This window comes from Callospermophilus lateralis, chromosome 11 (assembly GCF_048772815.1).
Source record: "Callospermophilus lateralis isolate mCalLat2 chromosome 11, mCalLat2.hap1, whole genome shotgun sequence".
Lineage (NCBI taxonomy): Eukaryota > Metazoa > Chordata > Mammalia > Rodentia > Sciuridae > Callospermophilus > Callospermophilus lateralis.
In genome coordinates this window covers 71184348-71202128 of record NC_135315.1, presented here as the reverse complement: position 1 = coordinate 71202128, position 17781 = coordinate 71184348, and the positions used below count along the sequence as shown (strand labels likewise).

Here is a 17781-nt window from a genome sequence, read left to right as displayed (position 1 = left end):
ACACATTCCAGACATAAGACCTTTGTAACATAAGCAACTTGTACATATTTTCCCCAGTGTTTGGTTTGTCTTTTCAGCTTCTTGACAGTATTTTTCACACAGCAAATGTTTATTTTTTAACTTTTGTGAAATTTTGTCAATCAGTATTTTGTGAATGATGTAGCTGGCATCGTAAACTGTTGACTAACCCGAAGTTACAAAGTATTTCTCCTGTGTTACCTTCTAAAACTTTCAATTTAAGGTTAATTATATCTAAAACTCCATTTCTGAGGTAATTTTCATATTACCTCAAAATTTAAATTTAAACTGTGGCTTATTTTTTACTGAGGGATGTCCAGTTTCCCTATTTGTAAGAAAATTATCCTTTTGTCATTGAATAATTTTTGCATCTTTATCAAAAGTCAGTTACAAGTACTCTTTGTGTGTCTACTAATGGGACCTCTATTCTGGTCCATTGATATTTGTGTCTGTTTTTCTATCCACATTACTGTTGTACTTAATAGAAATGTGATTGTATAATCTGTATTCATAGTACACATTTTATTAACTTTTCTGCATCATTTGATATGATCATGCTTTTTCTTTTTATAGTCAATTCTCAGTTTCTGTGGTTTCTACTTCTGCTGATTCAATCAACCTCAGGTCAAACATATCTGAAAAATGCATTTTCATATATACTGAAAAGTACAAAGGTAAAATATATAGTTTTAAAATCTGCTAATGTGATTTCTTCAACTTTGTTTTATACATTTTTAAATCACTTTAGCTATTTTGTTGTCCCATTGTTCTTTTGTGTAAATTTTAGAAATATCTTGTACATTAAGTCTTAAAAGCTATTCTTTTAAGACTTTGACAAAAATAGAACTTTATAAATAACTTTGAGAGAATTGAGTTATGCTGCATCTTCCAATCAATAGTCATGGTGTAGCTCTCCATTAACTTAGGGCATTATTGAATTCTTTCATCAGTACTTTATAGTTTGAGGCACACATATACTGTAGAAGTTTTTGAAAAATGTTTTTATACTGAAAAATGAAGTGCTTAACTCTGAGGAGGTGTAGTAATGGGAATTTTTAAGTTTACTTTCCAATTATTCATTATTGCTATGTGGGAATATATTTAATTTTTCTGCCATGATCTTGTATTCTCTGACCTTGCTAAGTTTACTTGATAGTTCTAGGAGTTTTTAAAAAATAGATCATTTGAAATTTTCTGACATCTCATGACATCTATGGGATGGACAGTAAACATTTTTTCTTGTTTGCTTTTTGATTCCTTTTTTAGCCTTATTTCACTGACTAGAACTTCCAGTACTATGGTGAGTAAGAGTGCTGAAAATCAATATCTTTGCTTTGCTCCCAACTTTAGGGGGAAAAAAGTTTTTCATCAGCAAGTATTATGGTAAGTATGTATTTTTGATAGATGGTCTTAATCAGATTGAAGTTTTTTTCTATTAGTTTGCTAAGCAGTTTTGTATGAATGGGCATGACATTTTGGCAAACATCTTTTCTGCATTATTTGAAATAATCATGCTTTCTCTTCTTTATAAAGTCAACATTTTGTATCTACGGTTTATACATCCACTGATTCAACCAACTTCCGACCAAGAACATTTGAAAAATATGAATACCTTGGTACTGAATTTGAACAAATGTTTTTCTTGTTATTATTCCTTAAACAATTCAATGAATATTTTCATAATATTTAGATTACATTTGATAATAGAAACAACCTAGAGATAACTTAAGAGTTTTTGTAAGATGTGTATATGCAGAGACTTGAGCATACACAGACCTCCCTATCTGTGAGGGGTCCTAGAACCAATCACCTATGGATACTGAGGGACAACTGTATTGTAAATATAGTTTGTTACATTGTTTGGTTTTCAAATACTAAGCCAGCTTTGCATTCCTTTGATAAACTGTCTTTCTCACAGTGCATGATTATTTTTATTTCTGGTTTCAATTTGCCAGTCTTTTTTTGAAGATTTTATATGGTTCATGAGAGATACTAGTTTTATATGATAAGACTATTTTCTACTTTTTCTTACTATGCAGACAATATTCCTTGTTATGCATGCATCGTTCAGAATCCATGTCTGGCTTAGTTTTGCGAACTATTATTTAAATGTCAATTTCAAAACCTTTATGGTGCCATTGTGATCTGCATTATTTATATGTTTTTCAATAAAGTACCAGTTCTGAAATCCTATGGTTGCTTCCATGCTCAAGCCATTTTGGAGTTTACTTAGAGCTTTCTATGAAAATCTTATCCTGCAGTTCCCTTCCCTTCCTATACCTGCTCTCTATTTTTGAATTGTGTAGAAGCTTTAGCTTTGTCATTTAGTTAGTGCAAGATTAGGATAGTAAACAGGATTCTACCTCATAGTCTCTAAAGATAATGGTGAAGAGAGGAAGGGATAATGCTCTTTTGCTGATTTGTAGTCAGCACTGGGATGAAATGAATCACACAGCTATTTTATTGCAGAATCACAACAGTGATCACTGTGGCTGAGAGGAGATGCAACCCTTTTTAAGTGTGTGTAGCATGAGAATGGTTATTAGGACTCCAACACACAGTCGTGACAATGAATGGTGGTTTGATGCCTCCTTGGAGCAGGGCAGGGATAAAAGATGGGGTTTTGTTTGCAGTCTCTGGAAAGGCATCAGCCAGTGGGGAAAGAAGTAGGCACAGCTTTTCTCTTGCTATTCACTGGAGGAGACTAGACATAGTCTGAAGGGTTACATCTTTCATTGCCATCTTTTTGTCAGTTTCTTTTTAGAGAAACCATGCTTCCTTGGGTTTTTTTTATATTTTGTCTGCCTCTATTGGCATTTATGTTTTATGGACTTCTCTAGTACCCAGGCAGGAATATGGAAGCAAAGCAAACCATCAAAGCACAGAAAATTCACTTCTTTGTCACTTATAAAAATCTTTCACTTGTTTGTATTTTTCTCTCTTCTTTCAGAACCTTCTGATATTTTCTTATTTTTTTCTGGGATTTTTAGTTGTAATTAGTAGGAAGAATAAGGGACAATGCACTGAATCCTGTTCCAGAGGGAAAGACTGGTACAATTTTGAGGCCAGATATTTAGTTCTGGCTTAAATTTCAGTATTTCCTAAACATGTTCTACATGTTTTCCCTGACAGTTATACAGGAAGTAAAAGATTTAGTTCTAGCCTCCAATTCTGTTATGGTCAAATTCAGCTAAAATGTATTGATTGAAAACCTTGTATGTGCCAGACACAGTTCTGAAGTGAAACAAAGTATCATAGTGTTTTTGGGGAACAGAACACATGAACCAATTATAATGGGAAAGTGCTGTATTATAAAATGTTTTAAAACATTGCTAAAGTAATAAATATATTTTTATATGTATGTACCTTTAGGAAAAGTAAGGCAACTGTGACAATTGAGCTGATTTTTCAGACTTTTGTAGCAATTTGACAGACTATTTGGGAAATGAAACACGAAGTAAAAATTATAATTTTCATATATGTATAAAAATTCCTATAACCAATAAAAACTATACAGAAAATAATTAGATGTGTCTGAAGAAGTAAAGGTTAAGGAAAGGTAGAAATAAGGGAAATGTATAATGTTGTTTTCCCCTTGAGCATTTTTTAGGTCACATCAGTCAGGGAAAGGTAAACTATGAAATTCAGGCCATTAGATATATGTGGGGAAAGGCCATACGATTTTCTTATTATGGAGATTATCAAGTAACAGTTGACCCTGAACAACACAAGTCTGAACTACTTGGTTCCACTTAATCATAGATTTTCACTGAAGATTTGTGAAAAATTGAAGAAGACTCACAGACAAACTGTGTAGCCTAGGAATACCAAAACAAGGGAAAAATTGGGAGGTATGTCATAATGCACAAAATATATGCAGAGAGTAGTTTATCATGTGCTACCATAAAATACACACAAGTCTCTTATTAGAAGTTCAAATTTATTAAAACTTCTGCACACAAACACTTGCAGACTATACATGGCATTACTATTCAAAGACAAATGTAAATAAGAGAGAATAAGCAATATTAAATCACAAATGCATACAATTAACTACCTTAATACTGTACTGCTATAATAATTGTGTGGCTATCTCCTTTTTTCTTGTGGTGAACTCAAGAGTTGTGAGCAGAGGATGATATTCACCTCCAAATGAGCAGCTTGTCTCTCTAGTAGATGGCCTACCCCAGTAAAAAAGTGATCTCTTACCATTCTCAAATATTTTATAGTATATATAATAACATAACACACACAATATGAGATAATTGACTGCTTATCAGTAAGGCATTCACTTAGCAGCAGGTTATTAGTAGTTAAGATTTCAGGAGTCAAAGCTATATAAAGATTTTCCACTGCAGTGGGGGTGAGGTTTATGCCTCTGACCTCTACATTGTTCAAAAATCAATTGTACTGCTAATTTGGAATGGCAATGAGTAAGGAACTCAATATCAACCATTTTAATTTTATATAAATGGGAAATATGGAGGCCTTAAAACCAAATATCAGTAAATACCTACATAATGTCATAATCACTAATGTATATGAAATATTGGAAAGGAAAGAGAAATAAAAATTAAAGTAATCCAGGAAGGTACTGAGAGACAATGTCAGATTCACTCTGACAGAATGACTCAGAGGTGACATGGCCATTGTTAAAAAGAACATGATGGAGGAAAAATCATCACTATTATTTCTTGTGGAATATTTTTCCTTTAAATTATAGACTAAGAAGGGCTGGGCACTGTGTCCAAAGCCTATAATCCCAGAGTCTTGGGAGGGGAGGCAACTTAGTGAGGCCCTAAACAACTTAGAAAGACCTTGTCTCTATATAAAAATATATACTTTTAAAAAGGGCTGGGTATGTGGTTTATTGGTGAAACAGTTTTTATTTAATCATAAATGACTTAGAAACTATTTCTAAAAAAGTTATACTTTATTTCTAAAGGTATGGTGCTGTTTAGACTCTAATCATATTTGATATTAGATCAATTATAATAGGTAGAAGTCCAAAATCAACTTTTAAGTTTTGATTTTCATAAGGCATTGATTTATTCAATAAAATTATTTTTAAAATAGTTGAGCTGTCTGATTTTAAATAAGCCAAGGTATTAAGATTAAAGATGTGGAAAATTGAAATTTCTCCATGGTGTGATGGAATGGCTTACAATCTCTTCATTATATAATAGCAATCAAATAAATCCATTTAAATCATTCATTGACTCCTGAATATTTCACTAACTGATGGCATATCATGAACATTAATTTAAGAAAGGTAATATGTGCCACTCCAAAGGAGGGGAAACGAAACTAGCCCCAGCTAGACATAATTGACATACTTCTTTTTGACACCTAAAAATATTCAGAGAAGAATGTGAGTGCTAGGGCTTCTCTTGGAGTTTTGTAGGAACATCTGTTAATGGTAAAGATGTTATGGATAAAAAGGTAGAAGGATCTCCTGTGGTTTGAATATTTGTTCCTTCCAAAATTTATATTGAAACTTAATCACTGTTGTGGTGGTTTTATAAGTAGGGCCTTTTTTGGAGGAAGTGATTTTGTCATGGGGCTCTGCTCTCATGAAGGGATTACTGCCTGGAAAGGCCCTCACTAGACATTGAACCTGCTAGTGCCTTGGTCTGGAACTTCTGAGCTCCATACTGTGAGAAATAAATTTGTTCTTTATGGATTACTCAGTATTAGGTATTTTGATAAAGCAGGAAAAATGGGCTTAAGGTCGGACCCATGTAGCTTCATAAATCTGGCCCTTGTTCATATGCTGTGAATGTTTGGGTTTAAACTTTGAAGATTTTTCATTTGACATAATAAGCCTGAGTATAGTCTGTCCAGTGCTGGTCCTACTAACAAAAAGGTAGGATCAAGGCTCAGTCTTCTAACTTCCTGTATCACCATGCTTAACAGTTTACTGCCATTCTCTTAGTGTGAAATAGTCACTGTGCCTTTTGTTGTTGTTGTTCTAATTAGTTATATACAACAGCAGAATGCATTTCGACTCATTATACACAAACAGAGCACCACTTTTCTTTTTTCTGATTGTACACCATTCAGAGTCAACACCATTCGTACAATCATACACATACATAGGGTAATAATGTCCATCTCATTCTACTATCTTTCCCACCCCTATAACTCCTCCTCTCCACTCTTCTCACTCCACTCTGTCCAATTCAAAGTTCCTTCATTCTTACCTTGTCCCTGCCCCCACTATAGATCAGCATCCACTTATCAAAGAAAACATTTGACGAGGATATGGGAGAAATGGTACACTCATTTTTTTACTAGTAGGATTGCAAATTGGTGCAACCACCTTGGAAAGTATGGAGATTCCTTAGAAAACTTGGAATGGAAACCACCATTCGCTCTAGCTATCCCACTCCTTGATCTATAACCAGAGGACTTAAAATCAGCATACTACACTGAGGCAGCAGCGACATCAATGTCTATAGCAGCTCAATTCACAATAGCTGAACTGTGGAACCAACCTTGATGCCCTTCAATAAATGATTGGATAAAGAAAGTATGGTATATATACACAATGGAATATTACTCAGCCTTAAAGAAAGATTAAATTATGGCATTTGCAGGTAAATGGATGGAGTTGGAGAATATCATTGTGTTTTTAATCATTGTGTCCTTTCTGAAGGCATTAAAGGGGGAATAATAAAAGAGAGAAAGGTGAGCAGCTGAAAGGCACACACACCAAAGATGTGCCTATTAAAAAGGCTTGCTAAGTAAAGTAAGCCAATTCTCAAAAACCAAATGTTGAATGTTTTCTCTGATATGAGAATGCTGATCCATAATGGGGATGGGATGAGGAAGAGCATGGGAGGAGACTTTAGATAGGACAAAGGAGAGGGAGGTAAAGAAAGGGGGCAGTGGAATGAGATGGACATCATTATCCTAAGTACATGTATGAAGACACAAATGGTCTGACTCTGCTTTGTGTACAAATAGACATGAAAAATGGTGCTCTATATGCGTACTATGAATTGAAATGTATTTTGTTGTCCTATGTAACAAATTAGAATTTTTTTAAAGGCTTTCCCAGAATTCCCTTGGTAAGCTCTGCTTCTGTGTAGTTGTCCCTATAGGATATGTGGTCCCACATGGTATACCTCCAGGGATGGAGACTTGATGTCGCCACGTGGTCTATACAGAGTGAATTCATCTGCAGAACAGTGAGCTTGACCTTAGGGTCCTTAAGTATACACTGTAGCTTGAATAACAAAAATATAGAAGATCCTCATTTTCCTGGAGCTGTCTTTGGGTCCAACAACTACTTTATCTATTCTGTTTTCCTTTGGTTTCTTATTTCTAATTCCTTGTATTTCCTTCTCTCCTCTTGTTTTTACTGTATGACTTTGGCTACTCCTGAAATTTGCTCTCTTTCCATCTAGGGGGATTTTAAATCTAGCGTCTGACCTCAAACCCTCTCAAGTTTTGCAGTATCTTCTCTGTCTCTCTGTGTTTGTTGCAACCTGAAATTATGGCCACCAGGGGCTCCCAGGTTCATGTCCTTTCAGCTTTATCATCACAAAGGAAAGGATTCTAGGTTTTTCATTCCATATTTGAAATAGTGTAGACAAAGATTTTTCTAACATCGTCTGGCTTGTTTGCCTAGCTCAGGAAATGAGTGATGTGCTTACTTCCACAGTGAACTGTGCCTAAGTGCATATGTAACATTTCCCTAAAAAAAGATAAGGGACTTCTCAGCAGCATTTGGGGAAAAAACCAATAAAGTGAAATACAATGATACATACTACATTACAAGGTTCTATTTATTTTCTCTCTCTGTGCTTATAAAGGGTTACCAAATAATGTTTTGTCGTTGGTGAGGAGACATGGCTTGAAACTATTTTCTAAAAGTTTTGCATTACCTCTCAATTAACAACTAAGCATTTTACAAATGATTACAAATTTCCCAAGAAAATCCTCTTTTCTGTTAAATAACATTTCGGATTGTTATGAGTTTACCTTTGTTTAAAAATGATAATGGAAATAAAAAGATGATAATGTGAACAAATCTAATGTTATTCTGCATAAAGAGAAATCAAGGACGGTGAGCAACGTGTTGAATAGGTCCTGACATATAGTGAATATAGTAGGCATAGGTCTGGTTCCCAACAATTTGCCAGTGAAAAAAGAGATTAAACATATTTTACATTTAAAATAATTGTGAAGCAAAATATTGCCTTGCATCTACTAGGGATTGAATTTGAATGTGAGGTTAGAATATCCTACATTTGTCATTACATTCCACAGACATATCTCCATTTTATCCTTCACCTTGAAGGTTGTAATTATGATTTAGCAAAAAGTCTTTCCATTTACATTCAGTTCAATGTCATTATCTCTGAGAATTGAGTGTTATTGCGGTTTGATTGAGCGAATGGTATTTGGTAGTTTTCATCCTAGATGGGCAGTATCACAGTGTAAACCAATACAGTGATTCACTGTTGAAAGTGTAAATGAAAGATGTTACCAGATGCTGGAGAGCAATAACACTTTTCATCTGAGATCAATAGCACCTTAATTTTTTTGTAAAACACTGGTTAGCAAACTGCTTCTATCCATATTATATCATTTAATTCTTAGAGTATGTCTGTGAGGTAGAAAATAATTTCTTCATTTTAAAGAAAATTATTACCAGAGATATTTACATGACATATTTTTGACTCCAGCTAATACAGCCTACAAACTCAAACCTAAATATTTTGATTCTAGTTCAGACCTATTTTTATATCACGCCTGTTCCTTTGAACACAAGAAGAAATATTTTCTGTTCACTTTATGACAATGATAAAAAAGGAACTTGGAATAAATGTGAAATGTATTTATCTTCTGACAAAATCATAGAATGGCATATCATTCATTTACTACTACTACAAGCCTTATCCTTAATACTCAAAAGAATGTCTGACACATTTAGCAGACTACATACATGAAGATGTAAGATTAATAGATGAATGAGTGCTAAGTCAAGCAAGGATCATGCGCCATTCTTGACACCATCAAGAGTTGAAAATCCTGCTCTCAAGAAACTTACTATTTAAGAGGAAATATTTACATCTCAATAATGAAATGTTATACAAAGTAAAAAGTGCTGAAGTAAAAAATATGCCAGATGTTTCAAGAGCATATAAATGATGGATAAGTTGAGCAAATCTTCACTGGCATGTGATATTTGAGTCCCACCTTTAAATACTAGTCAGATCTTGCATCACAGAGAGGGTGCATCAATGCACAAAAGTGCAATAGAAAAGAATATGAGCAGTTCCATGTAAGGCTGAGGTTCTAGTGGCATGGGGGAACTCGGGAGAGCAAAGCGTGACTGTGGATCATTACAGGCTTCTTGTTGAGGACATGGCTTTGTATCCCAAGGAATAAGCAGATTTACACCATAGATCATTAAACTTGGTGGCAGCAGGGAGAAATGACTGGAGTAAGGAGAGCTGTGAGCCAGACATTTTGTTTGGTGTCTAATTTGAATGTGAACAAATGAACTTCTGAGTCAGTGTGGAGGATGAGAGTGAGGAGACAGATTTTTAGGAATGACTAGATAAACTGAGTTTTGTGATATTTGAAGATTATTCAAACGTTAGGCTCTGAGAAGAGGTGTTCAAAATTACAAATGCAGAATTAGCTGAAAAAGCAAATATCTGTAATGAAGAAATAATAAAATGTTATTAATTTTAAAGGCTAACAAATACTACAAATTTCAGATAATATATAAAACTATATTCTTGATACATCAAAATATATAATTGACATATAAATTATATTGATATATACTATTTAATATCTTCATATGACAATGATTTTGTAATTGTATTTTCTATAAAAAAATGAAGACTTTTTCTATTGATCAAATTTTTATTGATTATTTGAATGCCAAAAAAAATTGTGGCTTTATATATAGTCTTATATGCTGCTTGTAATACTGCTACAGGTTGTGTCCTCCAAAAACAGACATTATGATAGAATTCCTTTAAAGATTATTCATCTAAAAAGGAAGAAAAAGTATGGCAAATTTCTAAGTATACATGCTGCATTACAAATCATATTTCTGCTTCAAAATAACTTTTGTATTGACTGAACCCTTATGTGAACCAACTATTTTTTAAAAATTATGCATGTTTGATAATGGAAGAATTTTCCACATATTAGCTGCTGGTTCTGCAAAGGTTCTATTAGTTCCAGTGATAGAGGCTGGAGAATACCTTCTGATCAATACTCACATCTTCACCTTCTTGCAATGATGGAGGGTGAGTCAGCATTATGAGAGTAAGAGTATTTCTGGAAGCTATTCCTACAACAGGAATGCTAGCAATTATGGAAACACTCAGAGAAGTGACTGAAAACCACATCAATTTAGTCTAATAAACATAAACTGAAATACTTCCAACTCAGTTACCCCTTTACTGGATTCCAAACATGCTTTGTGGTCACCCTAACACTACTCAATGTGAGGGAAGTGTAATGGAGGGGAAATCACTGTGGAGACAGATATTTTAGCTGATAGTGGTTCTTTTTTTGAGAACTTAAGAAAAACATAATAAAGATAAACACATCAGCAGAGCCTTACTCAGATGAAGGAAAGGATTCTTTGTATGCAAAAGGCCTCACAGTTTGCACTAGAAGAGCTTACAACAAGCTTGTCCCTGGGAGATAAAAACCATCTCTGTAGACTTGTTGGATATGAAGGATGGATGAAATAGGAATATGGAAGTATGATCAATTTTTCTAGCTTTTATTACTTGTTTTATGATAACATGATAAAAGTAGGGTGAATAATTTTCTAGGTTTTATGGTCCTATTTTTAGCACTAAAACTCCTACACCTCCTACAATCCTACCACCTCCCCTGTAATACAAACATATCAATTTTCAGATATGTAAAGGTGGAGGGAAAAGGCAGCCCCAAAAGTAGAGAATGAAGGAAAAAATTTATTTAGTGTGAAAAGAGTGCAGCATAGATTATCTGCCTTTCATAGATGCTGTTGTTTTGATCTCTGATCACTGATGTTGGCAGTTAAGATTTGTAGCTCTCAAAAATATATTGTGCTTTTTGGATCACTCTGACTAATGCATTTGAGTGCAAAACTTTAGTGCATTGTAATCCTGAGCATTAAAAATCTGTGTTTGACTTTGCCTATAAATTAACCATGGTGATTTGTATTGGGGTACGACTTGTAGAAAAAATGAAAACAACTCAAATGAAAAGAGAAGCTATTTATTCAGAGCTTGCTAGGGCAGAATTAGCCCCCACCACTTGCATTTGGCAGAGATTCAAAGGCAGACAGGAGAACGGGAAAAAAACGGTTTATAGTAAAACAAAGAGAAAACTTCCAGTATACCTTGTTTGTAAGGTACTGGCATCCTAGGGATCTGAGAGTAAGCAAATTAGAAGCAGGGCATCCTGTATAATTGGTTTGGAGAATATATTTTCTTTCTCCAGACAAACACAAAGAAAATTGGCAAGTATTCAACAAATTGTGATCATTCTGTGCTGACTGCTGCAGAAACTTTGGATTAGAGTTCTATCATCATATATAGTCTGACCCTTTTCTATTTTTATATCTAGTCTCTCACATCAGTTTAATTTCAACATGGCGAAAATTATAACCATTTTTTCTAAGAATACAGATAATGAAAATAAGCACATTTTAACACCAACATCAGCATGACCCAGACATTACCATAAAAAGAAGGATCAAAACTTCATAATTTTGGGTGTTTTCAAGATGGCAGAAGAGTCCTCTATAGTCACTTTCCTGGCAGCTCCTTGATATGAAACCAAGAAAGCAGAGAGGTATCTTCTCCACAAGGTGGGTGAACAGAAGAAAAAAATTGGGGGGTGGTGGTTACTGAAATATAAAACTGCACATTCAAACCAGATCAGGGAATCAGGAGATTAGATATAATAAAATGAGGAAGAAATTCCCAGCAGCACAGCTATTGCCACAGCCAGGCCGAAGCCAGAGTGAGCCCTCCAGAAGCAAAGTGTAGAAATAGAGAATTAAACAAACGCAAAATTTTGGGAAGCCCAAGGCATTTACAGTATGGAGCATTTAGAGATCAAGGACATTGCTCAGCAAACCTGAAAGGTGCACTGCAGGATATCTTTGTGTGGGAAAGCAGCAGCCCTCACTCCAGACTGCAATCGAAGGACAAAGGAAGGATTTTTTTTGGGGGGGGGCTTGTTTCTTTAAAAATGACATTTGTATTAAAAGTCTTAAAATGAAGAGACAATGATTAAACGAGTGGAATTAAAATTACAATTAGAACTTGATACATCATAACAGTGAAATTTTGCTCTTGCTTCTGAAGGTACACCCTATAACAGAAAATCAAAACATTTAAAAAATAATATGTAAGGGGAGCTAAATACCTGAAATTTGAACAAAATGAAGCAAAAAAAAAGGGGGGGGGGACAACCCATTGCAAGACATAGACATTACATTTTAAAGGCTGAAAATAATAAATTCACGGAACAACAGGCCCTATTGTCCTGGCTCCTTCAGGAAGATTACCGAAAGGAAACTGGTAAGTGGTTTGGGGAATAGCAGATTCTGGTACTGGTGGGAAGTTCACTGGTTGGCAGCGGCTGAACAGCTGAGTTTTGAAGGCACTCTGCAGACACAGGGGTGCTGGGGGCCCTGAATCACATTTACAAAGTCTTTGTATTATATTTTTAAAAGCTAGTCATTAAAATCTGTTGCTGCCAACCAAAAGAATTTTTTTAAAAAAACGAAAAAAAGCTAAACTTAAAACACACACACACCATAGTACACACAAAAATGTGCAGGATCTGTAACATTTTTTTTTTCACAGCTGATAAAAAAAAATACTACCATTCTCCCAAGGCTCCCCTTTGATACAGTAGGTAAACAAAATAGATTTTTTTTTTCCACAAATATCAGCAGACACTTTCTGGCACCCCACACTGTATTGGCATCAGTGTTAACAGTCCCAGTTCAGATGTGCAATACTTCAGATTGGATACAATGTAACAAGAATCCAACTTTGCATAGACATCCTCAGAATCACAACCAGTCAGGAGGGGTTGCCCTTCCAAGCTGGCAGGAAAGGAACCCGATCTAAATTTCCAGCTACTCCTGGAAAACAAGGAAAAAACAAGAGTTTCTTCCTCTCCTTCTGCTCCTTCATATGGGTTTCCTGGACTGGACTGGACTTCCATGTATTTAAAACTCGGAACTAGAAAAGAGTCATTAACAAAAGAGAGAGACAGAGAGAGAGGGACAGAGGGAGAGAAAGAGAGAGAGAGAAGACCCCCCCCTTCCACCTTCTTCCCCTCCACTTCCTCCACCTCCCCACCCCCATTTATTTCCAGGCTGAAACTTTTGCTTGCCGGGTGTCGAGCTGCCAATACAGCACCCTAACGGCCACTTAAACGGGGGAATATGCGTCAACCGAAATCAATGAGAAACGTACATGCTGCAAAGAGCCACATTTCCACCAGGGTCTCGGATGGTCAGGACGGGGCACCCCTCGGACACGGGGCGAAGGCAAGGGATGCGGGTCCCGGAAGCCAGCCAGGCTCCCGGGACACCCCGGCCAATGCAAAGTCGTCTCCAATCTCAAAGCAAGAAAGGAAATCACATTTAGAGAGTCGGATGCATTTGGCTTTTGTGCGCAGAGCGAGGCCGGCGCCCGGCGGCCGCGGGCGCCTCAGAGGATCACGCAGGCCGAGCAGCATCCCTCGTCGCCGTTGGGCTGAGCCGCGTAGTTCATCTGCCGCATGATCTCGGCGAAGAGCTCATCCACCAAGGCTTTGTTTTTGGCCGATGTCTCCATGAACGGGCAGCTCCACTCCTCGGCCAGGGCCTTGCCCTCGCCGTAAGAGACCTCGCGTTCGCCCTCCAGGTCCACCTTGTTGCCCACCAGGATCATGGGCACGAGCTCGTACCGCTTCACGCGGATGATCTGGTCCCGCATGGGCTTGATGTCCTGGAAGCTCTGCTGGTTCACCAGGCTGTAGACTAGGATGAAGCCCTGGCCATTCTTGATGTACAGGTCCCACATGGACGCGAACTGCTCGGTGCCCGCCGTGTCCAGGATCTCCAGCACCGACGGAGACGAGTCCACTTCGATCTCCTTGCGGTAGAAGTCCTCGATGGTCGGGTCGTACTTCTCGATGAAGGAGCCCGTCACGAACTGCACCGTGAGCGCAGACTTGCCCACGCCGCCCGAGCCCAGCACCACCACTTTGTACTCTCTCATGGCTCCGTCGGCGCTCGCACCACGCCTGCCGCGGCCCCGTCGGGGCTGCGCGCCGCTGAAGGCTGGGCTGGGCGACTAGACTTCTCCTCTTCCTCAGCTCCGCAGCAAAAACCCACGCTAGCGCCGCCCGGAGCGTAGGGCGTGGAGATCGCGGGCCGGCTCCCGGCCGACCTGAGGCGGCGGCGGCGCGTCCCTGGGGCGCGGGTCCGGGGCCCCGCTGCAGTCCGCGGCGGCGGGGGCGGACCGGAGGACAATGCCGGCAGCTGAGCGAGGCGACGGCTGGAGTTCCTCACCGCGGCAGCCCAGGAAGGCGGGGAGGCGGCGGCACCGGGCTGCAGAGGCGGCTGCTAATTGCGCGTCCGGCCGGGACACGCAGGGCATGAGTCCCCCCGGAACGTGCGCCCACCGCCGAGGCCCATGGCGCTCTCTTCTGCAGCCTCCGTGGGGCGAGGGCTTCCTACTCGCCGCGCGCAGCCCGGCCCTCCCCCAAAGGAAGGATTTTTATTTTTAATTTATATGTGACATCGGAATGCATTACAAATCTTACTATAAAGAGAGAGCACAATTTTCCATATCTCTGGTTGTATATAAAGTAAGTTGACACCAACTCGTGTCTTCATACATGCACTTTGGATGTTAATGATCCTCACATCCCACCATCATTAATAACCCCATGCCCTCCCTTCTCCTCCAGCCCCTCTGGCCTATCTAGAGTTGACTGTTCCTCCTATGCTCCCTCTCCCTATTCCACTATGAATCAGTCTCCTTATATCAAAGAAAACATTCGGCATTTGGTTTTGGGTGATTGGCTAACTTCACTTAGCATTATCTTCTCTAACTCCATCCATTTACCTGCATAATATATATATATATATATATATATATATATATATATATATATATATATATATATATATATATAAAGGAATATTACTCAGCAATAAAAGAGAATAATATCATTGCATTTGCAGGAAGGAAAAATTTTGCAGCTGCAGCACAGGGGTCAGCAACCTAGAGAGCAGATTTCTAGCAAACCCAAGTCTGGCCCCAAATATAGGCCCAGTAAACACATACCACATGACATAGAGTATGCTTAAGTAACCAGGAGAAAAATCAAATGTGGAGAGAGGTTTACACAGGGACAACTAGTCATGGAACACACCCAGTCCCTGTTCCCCCTCCAATCTGGCTGCTTTCAAGACAGGCTGGTAGATATAAGAATGGCTAGAAACTCAGAGGAGTGGGGATAGGAGGGATTGTTTGGATACTGAATTGCAGAACAGGAAACATGGGGTCTGAAGTTGACAAAGGAGACTCAAAATTGGCACCTTCCCATTGTTACATTTCAAAGCCCTAGAAAAAAAGAAGAAATCAACACCAAAAGGAGTCAAACACAGGAAATAATTAAAATCTGAGTTGATGTCAATAAAATTGAAACACAAAAAAACAATTTAAATAATTGACAAAAAGAAAAGTTGGTTCTTTGAAAAAAAAATCAATAAAATTGATAAACCCTTAGCCAAGCTGATGAAGAGAAAGTGAGGGAAAACTCAATTACTAAAATTTGTGATGAGTAAGGATACATCACAATGGACACTACTGAAATAGAGACAATAATCAGAACCTATTTTGAATATTAAAACTCTAATAAAATAGAAATCTTGAAGACATCAACAAATTTGTAGACATGTATGGCCTATCCAAATTAAATCAGGAAGTCATAGAAGATCTAAAAACATCTTGAATTTCATTAAAGATGCTGTCAAAAGTCCACCAAGATAGAAAATCCCTGAACCAGACAGACTTTCAGCTGTTTTACCAGACCTTCAAAAAAGAACTAGCAACAATTGTTCTCAAATTATCTCACAAGTATAAAAGGAAGAAACCCTTCCAAACTCATTCTATGAGGCTAGTATCACTAGATACCAAAATCAAAGAAAGACACATCATGTAAAGAACATTTTAGAACAATATCCCTGATGAACATAGATGCAAAAATTCTTAATAAAATACTGGAAAGTTGCATATAAAACCACATTAAAATGATAGTATAGCATGATTAAGGGGGGTTCTTCCCAGGGATGCAAGTTTGGTTCAACATACAGAAATCAGTAAACATAGTTCATCACATCAGTAAAGTTAAAAACGAGAATTATATGATTATCTAAATAGATGCATAAAAAGCATTTCAAAAAATACAACATCCATTCATGTTCAAAATACTGGAAAAACTAGGGATAGTAGGAACATACCCCAACATTGTAAAAGCTATCTATGCTAAGCCCAAGGCCAACATCATTCTAAAATCTGTGAAAAAAAATTGAAAGCACTCCCTCTAAAAACTGGAACAAGACAGGGATGCCCTCTTTCACCACTTCTATTCAACATAGTCCTGGAAATTCTAGCCAGAAAAATTGGACAGAAGAAGGAATTAAAGAGATGCAAACAGGAAAAGAAGAGCTCAAACTATCCCTATTTGCTGATAACCCAAAAATATCCACCAGAAAACTTCTTGAATTTCTAAGAAATTCATCAAAGTATTGGGATACAAAATTAACACCAATAAATCAATTGCATTCCTATATGTGATTGATGAACCAACTAAAAAAGAAATTAGATAATCTGGTCCTTTCACATTAGCCTCAAAAAAATAAAATAAAATATTTGGGAGTCAATCTAACGAAAGAGGCAAAGACCTCTACAATGGAAACTACAGAACATTGAAGAAAGAAATTGAAGAAGACCTTCGAAGATGGAAAGATCTCCCATGTTCTTGGATAAATAGAATTAATATTATTAAAATGACCATACTACCAAAAGCAAAATAGAGATACAATGCAATTTCTATTAAGATTCTGATGATATTCTTCACAGAAATAGAAAAAACAATCATGATTTCCTTTTTCTTTTTTAGAAATATAAGAGGCCCAGAATAGCCAAAGCAATCCTCAGGAAGAGTGAAGCAGGAGGCATCACAATACCAGGCCTTAAACTATACACAGAGTTGTAGTAACACAAATGTCATGGTGTTGACACCAAAACAAACATGAAGATCAATGGTACAGAATAGAAGACACAGAGACAAACCCACAAAAGTACAGTTATCTCGTACTAGACAAAGGTGCCATAAACATACATTGGAGAAAAGGTAGCCTCTTCAACAAAGTGCTTGGAAAACTGGAAATCTTTATGTAATAAAACAAAATTAGACCTCTATTTCTCACCCTTCATGAAAATTAACTCCATGTGGATAAAGGACCTATGCATTAGGACAGAGACCCTGTGCCTACTAGAAGAAAAACAAAGACCCAATCCTCCTTCATGTCAGCTTACAAACAAAATTCCTCAACAAGAATCCTGAAGTGCAAGAATTAAAATCAAGAACCAATATATGTGATTTTACCAAATTAGATAGCTTCTTCACAGTAAATAAAACAATCAAGAACATGAAGAGAGAGCCTGCAGAATTGGAGAAAATCTTTGCCCCCTGCATTTCAGATAGAGC

The 17781-nt window shown here is 37.3% G+C and overlaps 1 protein-coding gene across 1 annotated transcript; it reads right to left on the bottom strand.

Annotated features, from left to right (window-relative positions):
• Positions 1-13724: 13724 nt before the first annotated feature.
• On the bottom strand, positions 13725-14368 carry LOC143410272 (ras-related protein Rap-2b-like). The gene has a single exon (XM_076871061.2). The coding sequence runs from the start codon at positions 14274-14276 to the stop codon at positions 13725-13727; it is 552 nt and encodes a 183-aa protein (XP_076727176.1). The 5' UTR covers positions 14277-14368.
• Positions 14369-17781: the final 3413 nt, after the last annotated feature.

Coding starts and splice junctions, on each gene's coding strand:
- LOC143410272 (XM_076871061.2), bottom strand. CDS start 14,276: ATGAGAGAGTACAAAGTGGTGGTGCTGGGCTCGGGCGGCGTGGGCAAG.